This window comes from Agelaius phoeniceus, chromosome 2, assembly GCF_051311805.1.
Source record: "Agelaius phoeniceus isolate bAgePho1 chromosome 2, bAgePho1.hap1, whole genome shotgun sequence".
Taxonomy (NCBI): domain Eukaryota; kingdom Metazoa; phylum Chordata; class Aves; order Passeriformes; family Icteridae; genus Agelaius; species Agelaius phoeniceus.
The window spans coordinates 14,657,475-14,674,204 of NC_135266.1; the positions used below are offsets into that span (position 1 = coordinate 14,657,475).

General features: G+C 42.0%; 1 protein-coding gene across 20 annotated transcripts in view; it reads left to right on the forward strand.

Annotated features, from left to right (window-relative positions):
- Nucleotides 1-16,730, forward strand: part of LOC129117519 (uncharacterized) — a 415,270-nt gene that overhangs the window by 279,510 nt on the left and 119,030 nt on the right. For 10 of the 20 annotated variants that reach the window (XR_013180173.1, XR_013180172.1, XR_013180176.1 and 7 more), the window contains one exon: nucleotides 15,216-15,267. The exons of 7 other annotated variants lie outside the window; for them this stretch is intronic. Coding sequence is in view for 2 of the 13 variants with exons in the window: in XM_077172318.1 (XP_077028433.1) it covers nucleotides 5,117-5,157; nucleotides 5,912-6,088; nucleotides 15,216-15,267 (270 nt within the window). In the remaining 11 variants the exon portion in view is untranslated. Of the gene's footprint in view, nucleotides 1-3,015; nucleotides 5,158-5,911; nucleotides 6,089-15,215; nucleotides 15,268-16,730 lie in introns of those variants that run through there. 3 more of the 20 variants (XR_013180203.1, XM_077172318.1, XM_077172327.1) reach the window with 1 other exon arrangement.

Sequence of the window (16,730 nt, forward strand, 5' to 3'; positions counted from 1 at the left end):
ATTTAAAGCCAACAGCAGTAACTCAGTATATTAAGGGATTTGGTCAGTGACCATATTTTAATGGCCATCACATTGACGGTGCCCCCTTTATATTTTAATTCTCTTGTGGTACTTATGCATGCATTGCATGTACAGGCTAAAGGGGATGAAGGAATTTTATAAATCCTGTGGCCTGAGAGAAATGCAACCCTGGCCAGGAACAAAATGTGTGCCATTTCATCAGGTTTTTGTATCATTACCTATCTCAATTTGCAGAAACAAGCTGCTTATAATTGCAGTAAAGAGGCTGATGCCTGATTGTTAGTCTTCTAAGCACTTTAAATAGCACATGATGATATAAACTGGAACTATTGTGCTTGCTCTAAACAGTGGCCTGTGATGACACATTGTGATGACATGGACTGTTGCAAATCTAGCAAAAACCACCTCTAGCCATAGGTATTGGGCAATACCAATGTAGTATAGGTAACTAGTACTATAGCAGCATAAATAGACTATTTTGATACAAGGAAATATTTTTAATCCTGTTTTCCTAACGTTTATGTGATTGCACTATGACTGTATCTGTCTGAAAACTGTTGAGTCAGTAGCAGATTTCAATCAGCTGTGACAGAGCTTCAAAGGGTATTGTACTTTTGCCAGTTCTGTGAACACTGGGTATCTGAATAGAGTTATAAGAGACACATTTAACACCCTGATGAGAGAAGAGGGGGAGAAAACCAAAGATCAAAAAGAGAAAAGGAGACAGACAAAAGTTATTGTCTTATTAGACATCTGCACGTTTGCTGCCAGATGCAGACCTCGGTGTGTTCCCTGCTTGCCTTGTCCCTGCTCCTGGCATCAGGTAACCCAGCCTGCACACAGCAGCTGAAAATCAGCACCTGGACTTTACACCCTGCCAAGCACAGTCACAATCAACAGCAAAGACAACACAAAGACACCTGGGCTGACTGCTCTGGGGTTCCCTGTGCTTCACTCTGGTGCATGGACCTCCACGGGCTGGGGAGAAACAAATGCATGGAAAATCAGGAAGCTGAAAGAAAATGCATTTGACTTGTTCGGGTAGGTAGGAGCTGATTACTTTTAGCCAACACAGCAGCTTGTCACTGGTCTCTCCTGACCATTTGTGTGCAATTGGGCTTCAACCAGCAGGACTCTGAGCAGCCCTCAGTCATGCCCCATGGCTATAAATTCCTGGGAGCACAGGAAGGAACAAATCCAAATGTCCCACAGCCTGGTGGAAAGCTTTAACTGGTGATTTATTGCACAGCAGGACAAGCATCTGGCTGCTTTACTGATAGGAAGCTGCACAACTCCAGAGCATGCATTGCATCCCTCTTGGAGGCAGGCATCTGACAGCAGCTGAAAACCAGAGTACCTCTGGTAACTCTGCTCTTGGCACCTCAGGTCCCACAGATCCATTCTGACATACCTTACCTTGTCACTGCATAAAGGATCCACAGGGATCCACTCCAATGGCTCCCAGGGATTCCTCCAGCAGGCAGGGCCTGGCACCCACTGTCCCGTGCTGACACTGCTCTGTTCAACAGCTGTAGAGTCACAGAAAGGCTTGGGTTCAAAGGGATCTTAAAGGTCAAGGTAGTGACTCTGCAGCTGAGGAACAGCCTTCCCAGGCCTGCAGACAGGTTGAGGTGGGAGAACACCTCTAGAGATGGTCAAGTTCAACCCCATCAGTCCAGCTGTGTCTCACCAGGGCTGAGTCACTCTCTTGGACCTGCTGGTGACACTTTTCCTAATGCAGCCCAGGGTGCTGTTGGCCTTTTTTAAAAGTAGGGACATTGCTGGCTCCTGTCAAAGCTGGTGTCCACCAGGACCCCCTCATCCTTCTCTGCAAAGATGCTTGTGAGCCAGATGGCCCCTGGCATGTTCTGGTGCCTGGGGTTTTTCCTCCCCAGAGCAGGACTTTACACTTTCCCTGGTTAAACTTCACAAGGTTCCTGGACAGCCCCTTTCTCCTGCCTGATGAGGTCCCTCTGGATGTCAGCACGACTCTATGGTGCACCTGACACTCCTCCCAGTTTTGTACCAGCTCCAAGCCTGATGCTTTCCCACAGCCAGAGCCTGCTGTGGAATGACACCGTGCCTTGGTGAGAGCTAACTACATCAGTGAGATTATTGCTTCAGCAGCTCCAGCCAGGGCTGAGCCTCCTGCTTGTGGTGCTGTGGGCACCAAGAGTTCAGGGCAGGAATCTGGTCTATTTATTATTCTACAAGTAAAATTACATCTCAAGAAAATTTACAAATGAACATCCAAGGTCTGAAATGCCTTAGATGTGCAAACAGAGAGACCATGCCCTGAGCCTTCTAACTCACCTTAAATTGCTAATATCTGCTTTGCAACTATTGTCTGAAAATGTATTTCATCTGAACTAACTGCTGTGCAGGACTGAACCAGTGTTTTGTTGTGAGACATGCTAGATACAGCAAAAAACACATTTCTACCTCCAACACAAATGCTTGACTCCCCCATCCTTATGTTTGCTCAGGCCCAACAAAAAGTCATATTTCTCATTGCTTTTTCTACTCATAGCCACTAGAAATCAGTATAAAAGAAAAAAGAAGTAGTGGGAAAAACTCAGAATCTGAAAATTTTAGTGCAGTGCTAGTAGAAATATGGGTATATTTTTAAGTCCATTTGATGAGTTTCATGCAATTGAAAAGGAAAGTAAATGAAAATGTAGGGGATTTTTAGTTTTTGTTTTGTATTTTGTTTTACCTTTCCACAAGTAATCACAGGTTCTAAAATGTTGGGTTTTTTTGGGGTTTTGGTTGGGTTTTGTTTGTCTGAACAGAGGAATTTTTACTGCAGGTGAAGTGAACAGAAATAATGGTAAGGTAAACAAAATTGCAACTGTGTCTGGGGGGAAGGTAGGGAAGATGACGAATCTATAATCACACCTCTGTCAGGCTGGCTGCTCTCAGCTCAGATGGCAGGATGGTGCTCTCTAGGTATAATGGAGATCTAAAAATAGCTGCATCATTATATAACCCAGCAGCAGTCTCATTCCCTTTCTAAATATAGGCTGTGCAGCAAAGGACAGTCTGGTGATGTGCTGCTCCCGATACCGATTAATAGCATGACTCACACTGCCCAGCTAATAAAAATGAAATGTGTGCCTTGGAGGCACCACACTGCATAGGGGGAATTTGCAGGAGGAAAAAAAATATATTAGATTTGGTTTTGTGACCAGTGAAGGAGAAACTGAAATCTAAGCAATTTCATCATGCATAAGTCTCTAATCATAATGGCTTCAAAGAAATGTGAAGCTGTCATTAATGAAATGTTTAATGTCTTGTGTTCTGTTCATAAAAAATAGTTTATTGCCTTTGAGTAATACTGCAAACTCATTTGGGGGGCTATAATAATCTCACATTTCCTAGGTCAACATGGCTGGCATGCTTGGGATGCCATTCAGAGGTGGGCTGTGTTCACTCAGGATACATGTGCAGAGCTCCCACCACCAACCAGGCTGCACATGCCAAAGGGAGAGAAAGTTTTCTGTAAAGAATAAACATTCCTTTTGTAAAGAGTTTTGAGATCAATGCAGCAAATTGCATCTAAGGAACACTTTGACCTTCAAATGTTAATTATCATGAATAGTGAGACTTGTACACCCTTCTTCAGTCATGCTGCTGCTTTGCTCCCTCACATCCAGTCTGCAATCAATATTGCCATTTCACACACAAGCATTTTGCATCCACCTTTTTGTCTTTAAAGTTAGGGTGCTGTCTCTGCTGAAGCCCTTGCTGATGTCTTTATTTAATTACATGGCCAAGGTGAATGTCTAACTCTACGTTGTGACTTTACCTTTGATGAAAAGTGCTGCAGTGGATTCGCCCTGTAGCTCAGGACATTGCTCTTTGCTCAGGAGGGAAGGAGCCTTCTGCAGTGAATTGCAGCATCATTTTGTACCATCTTCACCAATTTGTCCAGGCTTTCATGTCTTTCATTAGAAACACTTTGGTGTTCTTCCAGGAGCTGCTTATGCACTAAAGCAGTTCTCAGCAGGGCCCTTGGACAAGTGAGGCAGTTCTTGCTCACCACTGAAATAGGTGCTTCTGTGTGAGGCTGAGGTTTCCTGGCTGGGAGGGCACACCCAGGCATTAGATACCACAGTCTGAAAATTCAGCCTCCACTTCCTACTCAGATACATTCTGTCCACTGCTTCTTCAGACTCCAGCCCTCTGGTTCAACAGTAAATTGACCATTTCCTCACCATAAAATAGTCCTATGGTGTTTTGCTGAGGAAAATCTTAGGTTAACAACCACCAGAGAAGAGGGAATATTATCCACAACTTCTTTTTGTACAATTTCTCTGACTTTTTCCAGCCTCTTGTTTCAAGCAGTTAGATGTTCCATTTGCACCTCCAGCAGCCTCAGTGTCAGTAATTCTTAATTTAAACGATTTAGCTGAGTTTCCCATCAAAACAATATTTTTTCTTCTTTCCCCTCAGGATGTAGAGCTCTGCTCCTGCTGCTTGCCTTTGACAGATTTACGATAATAAAAAATAAAGTAAGAAAACTGTTATTTTGCTTTCAAACACAAATCTTTTGTGACAGATTAGACATGGAGGGATAACCTACCTGGCTGGAGGAGTCAGGTATTTATCAGCAGGACTGCACAGCTATATTCAGCAAAGACATGGTACCAGCAGCTTGATCTTGGTCATGTGGATAACCTTAAAACCTTTTAAAACCCAGAGCAATGCTAAACAGACACAAAGGGAACTTGTACAGAAATGGCAATCCTTATCAGTCAGGAAGGTTCCTGCACTGAAAGCCTCAGCTCTGCTGCACAGCTGTAGTGGTCCCCACCAGTTCCAAGGGTCCCCACTCATCTGAGGCTGAGGAACAAGGCACCAGCAGCCAGCCCACAGCTGCCTCATGCCACATGGGATAACACAAATCCTGAAACACAGCTCTTGGGGGCTTCCAAACCTGACAACTATCATGAACCCTAAACCTACTCTATGGTGAGGAAGAGCCATACCCAAAGAGGAGAGCTACCATTTTGATGAAAAGTCACATAAATAAAGATTTGTATGTTCCTGGGTATTTCTATCTGGCTTGAATGGACCTGAAGAGAGGCTGAAGATGGACAGAGAGGCAGAAGATGGCTCCCACAAGAGTCCCCTGTAAGTATTGATCTGTAAGGCATTTTTAGAGCAAATATAAACCTTATGGACACTTCTGTGTGTATGTTAAAGTGCTGCTTGCATTTAAAATGAAAAGAGGCAGAGGAACACATTTTAGATATGATTGTAAGCTTTCCAGGGAAAAGCAGACTGTTTATTTAGAAACATGTAGATCCCATGGGAAGGCTCTGGGACAGGTATTCCCCAATGTATTGGGCATATCAAACCCCATGCAGCAAGGAAATTCAGGGTAACAGGTCTGAAAGCACACACAAAATGTATTCTGATGGTAACACAGTGAAGTCCCCAGGCAAGTACTGGAGAGCAGGGATGCTGTTCTCTGCTCTCTAGCAGAGCCCTGGCAGGTTCTCTGACACTGCACATGTGGTGAGGCCACGCCACTGCCCCAGGCAGGATTTAAAATTCATCTGGCTGGATTTCCCCAGGGGCCAGCTCTGCAGCACCCTGCCAGGGCTGTTCACTCGGTGCCCCTGAAGGCTCCTGGACTCACCTCCCCTGTCTGAAAAGTTTCCAGGCATCAGCATCCAGACCTGCTCAGTGAATATGCTGAGATTAATTTACAGTTTCCTCCCTGATTGATTAGTTTGGAATGAGAAGCAAATCATTAAACCCCAGGCCTTTTATTGATAATTTGCAAATGGGGAAAATGGTTCAATTCTTGGTATTGATCATTAGTTACATCCACTTTCCCACAATTACACAAAACATGGCTTTTGTTGCTTGAATTGTGCAGGTTAAAGCCACATCTAGGAAGAAAATATGCCTCCCTGTGGCTCACTGCAAAGCATCTTGTCTTCTACAAAACAACTGCAGGAGCAGGAAAGAAAAAGAAGCAATGTGCTGCCTTAAAAAATGCTTGTGGTCTTGTGGAGAACAGAAAGGTCTTAACTTATCAGCTGCAAGAAAAAAGGTAAAGGTCCAGAACAGCATGGTGATTCAAGCCTTACAAGCATAGACTGGAATTTGGTGAATCTTCCAAGTTAATGCACAAACAGCCAGACCAAAGTAAAAAGATCTACAAAGCTCAAAAGCATTTGCGGCTTAATAAAAGCTAGTTAATAAAGTTGGGAACTGAATATGCATCCTGCCCATCCCTCTGTCTGGAAGAACCACACAGGCCCTGTCTGTGCCCACATGTGTTTCCAGGGCCCCTGCAGGTGGGAAAGCCTCTCCCATCTCCTCCACTGCTCTTGGCATGATGTACCACGAGTCTGTGTGACCCAAAAACCCCCAGCACCCTCCATGCTTTGCATATCCAAAATTAATGCAGCAGGGACCATATGCTAAAACATCCTAACCAGGCAAGAAACCTTACAAAGGTAAAACTTGAAGATTTTACCCTTCATTAACAAAATGCCATCACAGTTCATTCAAAAGTTGGAATTATTTAAAACCTGATGTATTTTAATCCAAAAGTAATTCTAAATGGATGGTTTCCTTAGCAGCTGTGTTCTGGGATGAAGCCCTTGCTAAATCTAAAATAGCCTTTATTTTATATAATAAACATATATAATAACAACCAAACCAGATGCTTTAGCCTACATTTTGTATTTGAAGGTACTACTGATATAAAAACAATGCCCTGTAGGATGGTCCTACATCGTGCAGTCCGTGCCTTGAAGGGACAAGAAAAAAAGGAATATCCTGGCAAAGAATAATCACCTTTATTATAGGTATAGCTGAGGAACAGGGGCACTGAGTGATTGGCTGTCAGGCTCATAGTACCACTGGAAGGCCACAGCCAGGCCTAATAGGGTCTGGTTGTGCCAGACAATATGTTCTCACTACACTGCCATCTTTCTTCACTGATGGAAATGGCTTGTTTTAAAAGTAGATTTTCATTGGAATCAGCTTGGTTAGAGACACCCAATTTCTTATGGCTGAATCACCCATTAAAGCTGAATAACCCTTATTCTTCTGCTGCAGATGACTGCTGTGGACAGCTGTAGTTATAGGCACTCTAATACTACCAAAAAAACAGCGTATTAATTTTAGTAAAAAAAATCACTGAAGTTTTAGGACCTGAAAGGAACATTAAGAAAAGATCTTATTCTCCTTAACTCTGTATTATACTGTCAGGTGACAGGTATGTGATTCTGTACAATATTGCCAGAAAAAGCCCAAGATTTAAAGCACCTGTAATATCTCTGACACACACTGGAGATGTAATAACCTGGGGCACAATGTTCAAAGTCCATCTGATTCCAGGTGACAGCAGCCAGAAGTGTGCACTGTGTAGAGAGGTTGCTGTATGTTATATCTATTGGTGCTTTCCCTTTGCTGAGGAATTTTTGTTCACTGATGTGGTCATTTCTCTCACTGCATGCTCAATTTAATGGAGCAAAAATCCCCAACAGGGGGATTTACAACAGGGCAAATCTTCCTCTGGGACAGCTGCTTTGTTTACATAACATGCTAACTTTCCTGGCACTTATGTGTTTTATAAGAATATGTAATTGGAAGTGTAACACTGGGTGCAGGGACTGCAAATAAAGTAATGGTGTATTAATTACTTTCTTTTTGCACCAGGGCTTCTAAATTTTGATGTAACTAAATAGAGAGCAGGACAAGAAAATGTGAATCACTGGAGACTTCTGAGCAGCTGTTAAGGAAAAGAGTGATGACTGGCTCTAAAAATAAAGCAGTGGAAGAGCAGACGTGATGCTCCAGGTGGTCTGTGCTCCCACAAAGCACCACGGAGGGTACAGCAGCCATGTGTCTGCAGGCCCCACTGGAGCTGATCTGGAAATACAGACAATCAGCCTGATTGTCTGCTGCAGACTGAGTGTTTCTGCCTGGGGAATGGCTCTCCCAGAGATTTCCAGCTCTCTAAAGCCCATCCACACAAGTCCATTAATTATTGTTGCTCTCCTGAGGACTGAGACCCAAACCATCAGTGGCACTAAAGATAGTTTCAAGACTCTGTTGCCTTTCCTTGGCACCAAATTTTCCTCCTATGCTTCTGCTTTTGCCCTCAATGTGTTTACAAGCTGCAGAAACTGTATTTAGGGTTGATGTCTCCCTCCTTGTCCTGCCTGGCAGCAGGTGGGCACAGTAATGGTCTCTCCTCTTCTCTTCTCTTCTCTTCTCTTCTCTTCTCTTCTCTTCTCTTCTCTTCTCTTCTCTTCTCTTCTCTTCTCTTCTCTTCTCTTCTCTTCTCTTCTCTTCTCTTCTCTTCTCTTCTCTTCTCTTCCCAACCTTTATTTTCTCACATTAGCAAGCTGCTTTCTTTGTGAAATAAAATCAGTGGCCCAAATGCAATCTCTTCCAAGTCTCTCCCAGACAGTGAATTTTGGCAGCATTTAATCTGAATGTCAGGGGTTCTGCTGACCAGTTTTCAGCTTCTAGTCCTCACCAGGAGGAGCTGAGCCACTGCTGTCACTGTTTCCATATTCACTAGAGAGCCCAGCCAAGCAAACAGGCACTTTATCTCAGGAAGGGCACATCTATGGGTTCACCAGAAAGACACAAATGAGAGATAAAGCAAATGTGGAGAGGACAAAGACAAGGGAAGATGACAGAGGAATTCATAATTTCTTCCATTTTCCAAGCAGCTCTGGGAGCTAGCTGTGACCTCTTTGCAGCACTCATCCCACTGCAAACAGTGATGTGTTTTAAAATATTATTCAGGCAAGAAAGGGTGTTCTATTACTGCCCTAACTTTCCCAGCACAATCTACCTTTTGCAGCAGACATCTATGCCTTCATAAAACACTGCCTTGCTTTTCCTCTCCTACTAGTCATAATTGTGCATAAATCTTTATCACAGAAGTTTGCTACTCTAGTGAGACCACTTTCTGCAATTTAAAGAGCTGAGAAACACATTACATTGTTAGTCAAAAGGGCAGGAGATAAAAGGTTTGAGATTTCTAACTTAATTTGAGATATCTGTGCTTGTGTTGTGTGATAATGTTAAAAGTAAAGTGTGGGTGGGCTCTGGTTTTATAGTGTCTGAACTTCTTAGGGTCTCTTCCCAGCAACACTGCAATAATTCACTTACTACACAAACTACCATGCAGAGAATGACATTATGTTCCAAACCTGTGGAAGAAAACCATGACAGAACTAGTAAGGAAATAATTTCTTCTGAGTGTGTCAAGGATTGAAGGCCAATTTATTTTTCAGAGAAGTCAAAATCAATTTGTATCTCCTCAACATCTTGAAATCCAGGTCCAATTATATTTTTTCTTTGTAACTGTGGCAAACAGGCTGCTTTCATGGTTTCCAGAACATTGTTCTCCCATTGCAAGTCAGGTTGCTTCATTATTTCCAGTGGGAAAAAATATTTTGGGGGAGTCATTATTTCCAGTGGGAAAAAATATTTTGGGGGAGTCAGGCAACTCAAGAAAGATCAGCGGGCAGAATTTCTTTAAGTAGATACAACATAAAAAACAACAGAAGTGTTCACATTTACTCAGGCTGGGTTTTAGACTAATATCCACATTTGGAAAGGAACACGGTGATCTTGCAGCAGGAGAGTAGTGCAGCTTCTTGTGAGGTAATGAAGCAGAAACAAAAATTTCATCCCAAAGTTTCTCCTCTTCAGATTTAATTTGTTTTCTCTGTGGTACTTGAGTGGTTCCTTTTGTGATGCTCCACAATGCTGGAGCCAAAGCTGTGGAGGCTGGATCTCTGCTGGGATAAAGCTAGGGCAGGTTTTCAAGCTAGAATTTCCTCCATGGGTGGTTTGCCCTGTGCCTTTGCTGCCTGATGCCATTTTAGATCAGACTGAAAGGAGAGAGTGTGTGTGTGAAGTTCAATTGTAGCTAAACCAGGAAATCACCTCCTCACTCCTTCAGTGGCCAAAGGTGCTGGATGAGTGCACTCTGCATTTCAGTGCCTTCTGAAAGGGTGCAAGCTCAAGGTTATACTTTCTGTTATCCACTTCTTCTTTAAATATTTTCCTCTTTTCCAGCTAGGTGGCATGCCAGAGCCCATAAACCTCTTAAAATTCTAGCTTTACCACACAGCTTTTACAAACAAGGTCATAGAGAACAGAAGGAAAACATATAATTAATAATTATCAAGACTTACTGCTGTGTGGGCTGCAAGTCCCTGCTCAGAAATTAGAACCAAATTATTCCAGGCTTTTAAAAAGGTAGTTAAGATATCCAGCATACCTAAATTATCTCCTCTGAGAGACTACACCAGCTCCATTAGCTCCCTGCATGTGCTTTGCTCCATGCTAACACGTACCACGTGCTTTAAATCACAGCAGCCACTTCCTTCCCACTGCACTTGCCTCGCTCCCCACACTCCCTGAAATGCCTTTCCAGTTCCCCCTGCCTTGTCTCCTTCACCCCAGCCCCCTGTTAATGCCAACTGATCTGGAACAGCCACACAGATTATTTAGCAAAGCAGGGAAAAAGGAAAATATTTCAAATATTTTTGAAATAGCTGCAAAAATAAGTAGTGCAATCTTAGTCCCATTAGGAGAGCTCCAGGTTTGTTTCAGTGGGACACAAGAGAGGGAACTACCAAGCAAGGTAAACCTTTATCCATGGTATTTCTAAGCACTCCTTACCAAAATCTGAAAGTTATCCACGGAATTATTAAGGATGTATAGGTTTTAAGACAAGGAGGCACAAGTATGTTACCTAATCTGACTGCATAATCCTGGATATTGAATTTGTCTCATGTTCCCCCAGGTTATCCAGCAGTTTGTTATTATGTAAAGAATTATTTTCTAGGCAAAAGTATTTATATAAAAATCTAGGACTTCTTCATTTACCAGTGAATTTCCAGAATTTTTCAACTTGAAAAGTTGAGTATACATCCCCATAAGGGACATTTGTAAGAGGTGGGCCAACACTCTCCTGGAAAAGCTCTCCCTGAGAAGTCTGTCCTCTTCTTGGAAAGCAGCCCCTCTCTTTCAGATTTTATATATTCCCTCATCAAATGTTGTGCATGTCCTTTGCCCAGGGAGTGGGTCTGTGGTTAGTCAAACAGTACTTAAAAGGCATCTATTTTTCCTTGTAAAGTAATAAATTATTGACTCTTAGATTGGGATATAAACATATTCATCTAGAAAATAATTACTTATGTTCTTCTGGCAAATAATAGAAGGAAATCAGATTAAGAGCATTTATTCAATAAATAAAAAGTAAGATTGTATCCAAACATCTGTCACCAAATGAAATGCTTCTGCAACCCAAATCCATTTGTTAATTGTCTCCCCTCTGCCTGGAATGCAGCTGTTTAGGTAATTTCTGGAGCAGCATCTATGTCATTGACAGACATCTGTGCAGAATTGGTGATGTGCAGAGAATGCTCTATTTATAGAGAGGCAATCATGCCTTTCTCTTCTCCCCTCCTCCCACCCACAGCTCTGCAGTGATATCAGGGGAGCCCCAATCATGGTATTAATTTATTTCCAGCTGAAATGTACCCATAAAGTTTAATCAAGAACAAATGAGTAAAAGAAAGTGAAGATCATTTTTCTTGTGCTGAAAAATACTGTTAGATACCAACCACAGTGATTTCTTAATATTAGAAAAGGGCAGGATTTGTTGAAATAGAAAGAACATAAAAATAACATTTTACAAATAGTATAGCATCTATTATTTATCATAGCAGTCTTTGGGTAAAGGCCTACAGCAAAATATTTGACTTTGAAGATGAAACAAAAAGAGGTGGCAACTATTAAAAAACCTTTTTTATTTTCTTTATGAAAATTTTTTGCTGAAATGTAGCCTCTACCTAAAGCAATCTTGCTGGAGAAAAAGAAAATAAAAGAGTTTTAGTTCTTTTCAAATGCTCATAGAAGAAAGGAGAAAGTTCTGTACAATGTTTCATTTATGAAGGGACCAGTTCTATTTAATTATTTGTGGCTTTCTATGGAGCACGATGCTCCTATTCCACAGCAAGCACCCTGCATCATAAACTTATCACAGTCGTTCTCATGTTCCAGCTCCAGAATAACAGAATTTGATTGAATGCTCCTTAGGAAGAAGAATAGGAAGGTTCTTGAGACACTTTCTAATGAAACACTTACTAATTATAGCATTATTTAAAAGTAAAACATTTCAAAATGTACTTTATTTTACAGTGTGAGGGGCTATTCAAATATTAAAGATCATATGTTATTCACCTACAAAGAAAATGAGTTATTACTCTAAAATGGAACATAGCAGGGCAGAAAACTCCAGCATGACATTTTTGTGAATGTGAAGGCATTCTTGCTAGAAATTGTTATTTCCAGGAATCCTGTGCTTGACAGTAGGCTTCAAATGGGCACAGTTTAAGTAAAAAAAAACAAACAAAACTTCTATGAAATGTCTTCAACATCAAAAAAATTACTACACAGGTCCAATGTGAAGGGAATTTACAGATTTTATGCTTACTTTTGTCTTCAGAATTTAATTTTTGCTTAATTTTCTGCATTACATAAAATGAGAAAATTCCATATGGTGGCTTGTGCATCTCTGCTCAGAGTAGAAAAGGATCTTATGATGACTTTGAGGAAGTCAGGGTAACCTGAGGTTCTCATGGCTTTGCTGAGTCTCAGCAAAGGACATTGCAAAAAAATTAGCCAACTGTTTCACTATTCAACAATTTAATTTATGTCAGTGTTGTTATTTGTAAATTTTTCATATTCACAATCTGTGCTAACAGCTCCAACTTTCACAAGCAATACTTCTAAATAAAATTAGGTACTTGCAAAGATCAAGAGATAGAACAGTTATTTGTGAATACCTATTCTGCAAAATATCTTGGTTCAGTTCCTGTCCAGGTTAGAGTTAGGTGCAGGCATTGGGGAGCCTGCTAACTGGAATGAGGATCCTCCACAATCATTGAAGGTTCTTCTGCAGCATGGGTGAGGTGATCTGTTGGGTTTTCCTGGCCTAAGAGAGATATCAAAACATTTTAAAATACTCTGCATTGCCATTCAAGCTCTGCTGAAAGGCAGCACTGCAGCTGCCTGCTCTGCAGACTCACTTCATGTTATTCCTGTCAAATGTTTTTGCATCTCATGCAGTCAGGCTGGGTTCAGCTCCTGGCTGGGCCAGGCTGGAGAGGGCCTTGGCCTTACTCTTTAAGGTCCCTTCCAACCCAAACTAATCCATGATTCCATGATCAGCACTGGGCTTGCATTGCTGATTCCACCAAGGCCCTGCATAAACCCTCAACAAGAGAGCAATCCATTTTTTCAGACCTGATAAACCATCCAGCAGACTGATCTGTTTTCTCCCAAGCTGAACTATCCAAGAGCCCAATGTGACTTTGACAAGATACAATCTACGTACTAAGACAAATTTAGGCACAAATTTTGAAGGTCTGAAGAGAAACCCTGGCAAGTGTTCACAACTACTGGTGCTCATGGGAGAGAAATCCAGAGTCTGACTAGACATCAGCTTATTTAAAAGCCCACATGGCACAGCCCATCACAGCACATCACAGTCCTGAGTCTCAAAGCAGCACTGCCCCAGCAGAAAGAATGCCAGGAAAACATTTAGCAGAGAACAGCTTGAGGCTAAACTTTGTGTTAATTTTCTTGCCTACCTCAATCTTTTCCCTTTACTGAAGGCTTTTACAACCACTGCATTTGTCAATGTCAGACATGGATAAAATGCACAGCAGTCAGGACAGAGATTAGTGGAAAACTGGCCAAGGGTTGCTCCCTCCATTCAGTCAAGTCCTTCTGTCTTGAAGCATGACAGCTTAAATTTTTTAAAGCAGTTATGTAAAATTGAGACTGCATTTGTGTCCCCTGCAGCAGCAGGTCACTGCCCCCTGCCCTGGCCAGGAAGGCTCATCCTCCTGGCAGGGAGCAGAGAGAGCATCATTTAAATTAACTCCTTGGCTGCCCATGAAGAGCTATTCCACAGCAGGCTGGGAAAGTGCCACACCACTTCTGAAGGCAAAGCCACCTGCTCCTGAGGAAGGACAAGAAGTCCAGTTTAATGCACTGTCCATGTGTGTGGTGCTCTCTGGGTTCCATGTCTTTCCTCCTAAATGATGAGGCCACAGGTATACTTGAAAGCCAGAGGGCAGATAGATAAATTTGCTGTCATCCTTTTCTTTTTAGTTTGTGTCAATTTTACTTTATTTTGCCAACAACCCCAAGAAGGAGTTTACTTGCTGACCTTTCTTAGATGTGTTGTTACATGTCTGAAAATCAATTTCTAGAGTTATCTGTTGTCTTTTTTTTTTTCCTTCCTCTCCTGTAGCACTTTGAAATGTGTAGGCTGGGCAGAGATAAGTGATATAGGTTGGCTGGACTGACACAAATGTAACAGGGACACAATTTATGACTCAGCTCATTCATGGTAGATTATATGCTCTTGAGATCCTTGATGATTTATGGCCGATGTAAATTGTGATGCTTACTGTGCCATTAGCAAAGCCATTATCTCTGTCGTGAAAACTTAGAATCAATATATGTCAGCAGAGACAGAAACAGTACTGTGAGCTTGCTGATAGAAACGGGTTTGTGGAGAAGCATTCTGGGATTCCATTTGACACAGCCCTTTCAGAATTCTGAGAACACCAATTTTACTAGTGAAAATCCTGAATTCAGGTAGTTATGTCCTTTGCAATTATTAGGTACGTGGCAATGGCCAGAGTGCATTAGCAGCCTCTCTCAAAAAAGAATTTTGCAAGTCACAACTGGGAAAAACTAGCCTGTAACATGAGGCTGCCAGCCATTCTCTAGATAATAACTAATAATATGTTGAAATATTACTTTTTATAATGAAAATTAATTCCCAGAATTAACTTTTTTATTCTGTAAATGAAGAAAATACATTTTTGGAGAAATGTAGTACTAATTAGAGCCTCTCACTGAAAAAGAGGATCAGCACTATGAATTTGGGACACTGAGAACAGGCTGGTGTCATGCTGCACATACAAGGCAAACATCTGAGCTAGAGCTAAAGTGAGCAAGCCTCTGACTACAGTCAGTTCACAGTGAATAGTCACACAAACTCTTTGTTCAAAGTCAGTTTAAAAATCATTGTTCTTCAAGTGACAGCTCTAAAGATTTATTTCACTAAATAAGACATCTTTTAAGATTTTTCACTTTGTGTTTTTTTTCAGGAGCAATTTGTACAGGAGAACAGCAGAAAGAACCACCTGCCTTTTCTCAAAGGTGTTGCTGAGGTCTCAGGTTGAACTGCTTTCAGAGCTCTGGAGCCTTGGATGTGGCACTCTAGCCTAGCTCATTCTGGAAACAGTTATCAGCCATGAAATGCTGATCTCTCTCCCATTTCTCACTTGCAATTTGATATGAACAGCATTTACCATGCAACGAGTCAGGATTTTCCATCAGGCTCTCAATAGCTTCACAATCATTATGTTTGGCCCCTACATCAGTTCCTTCCCCCACCTCTTGCAGGACTGGCTCACCACAATCCCAAAGTGCTCTTCTGTCTGCCCTTGCATCTCAGATGTTCTCAACATCCCCAGACCTAGACTGGCCAACCAAAACATTTGCTTTTATCGTGGTCTCTAATCCACCATCTTCTAATTTCACACAGTGTTGCTATCAGAGGATTAACACTGCCAGAGAATTGCAGAGTATTCCAGGTTGAGGAGAACTCTGGCAGTCTCCAGTCCACTTCCCACTAGAAGCAGGGAAGCTAGAGCAGGTTGCCTAGGATGCCTCCTGTTGGGTTTGAGTGTTTCCTGGGATGGAGACTCCACAGTTTCCATGGGCATTTGTGTCCTTGTTTGACCTTCCTTACTCTGAAGATTTTTTTCCTACTATTTTTTCATAATTTTTCTTATCCTTATTTCTGTCTGTTGCCTCTTCTCACTGCACCCCTATGAGCAAAGTTTGGATCTGTCTTCTTTAGACCCTCCCATTAAATAGTTATGGACAGCAATGAACTCTCCCCTTTGCTTTGTATTCTGCTGAAAAAGCAATCCCCGTGGTCTTTCCTTTATATCAGGTACTCCAGCCCCATGAATCCCAATCTTGGCATTGTAGCTGAACTTGCCCCAGAAGGTCTGTACCTTTCTTGTAGTGGGTAGCCCAAAACTGGATGCAGAACTTTCAGCACAACATCATAAATGCCAAATACTTGGGAACAGTAATTTCCTTGGACCCCCTGGGTATGGTTTTGCTAAAACTGTGCAGGATGTGATTGGCTGCCACAGAGATGCACTGCTGACTGATATTTAACTTCCAGCACCAAACTCATAGCTCCCTTTTTGCAAGGTTGCCTGCTAATCACTTAGTCCCTGGCCCAGATGGTTGCAGGGATTCTCCTTTCCCAGGTGCAGGATTTTGCACTTCCCTTTGCTGAGCTTCATGAGGGTCCAACCAATGCATTGCTCCAGTTTAGCAAGATCTCCCTCTGCACAACTTGGTATCAGCTGTGAATTTTTTGAGTAGTGCACACTGTGTTATCATCCAGGTAATTTAAAGACATCAAACAGTCCTGTCCCAAATAGGAATCCCTGAAGACTACCACAGTGACCACCAACTAGGTACACGTTATACTATTGATTAAAATCTTTTAAGACACATAGTCCAAGCAATTATCCATTCACCTTATTGCTTGTTGTCCACTGAGCCAAACACATCTCACCAATTTGGCTGTCAAGATA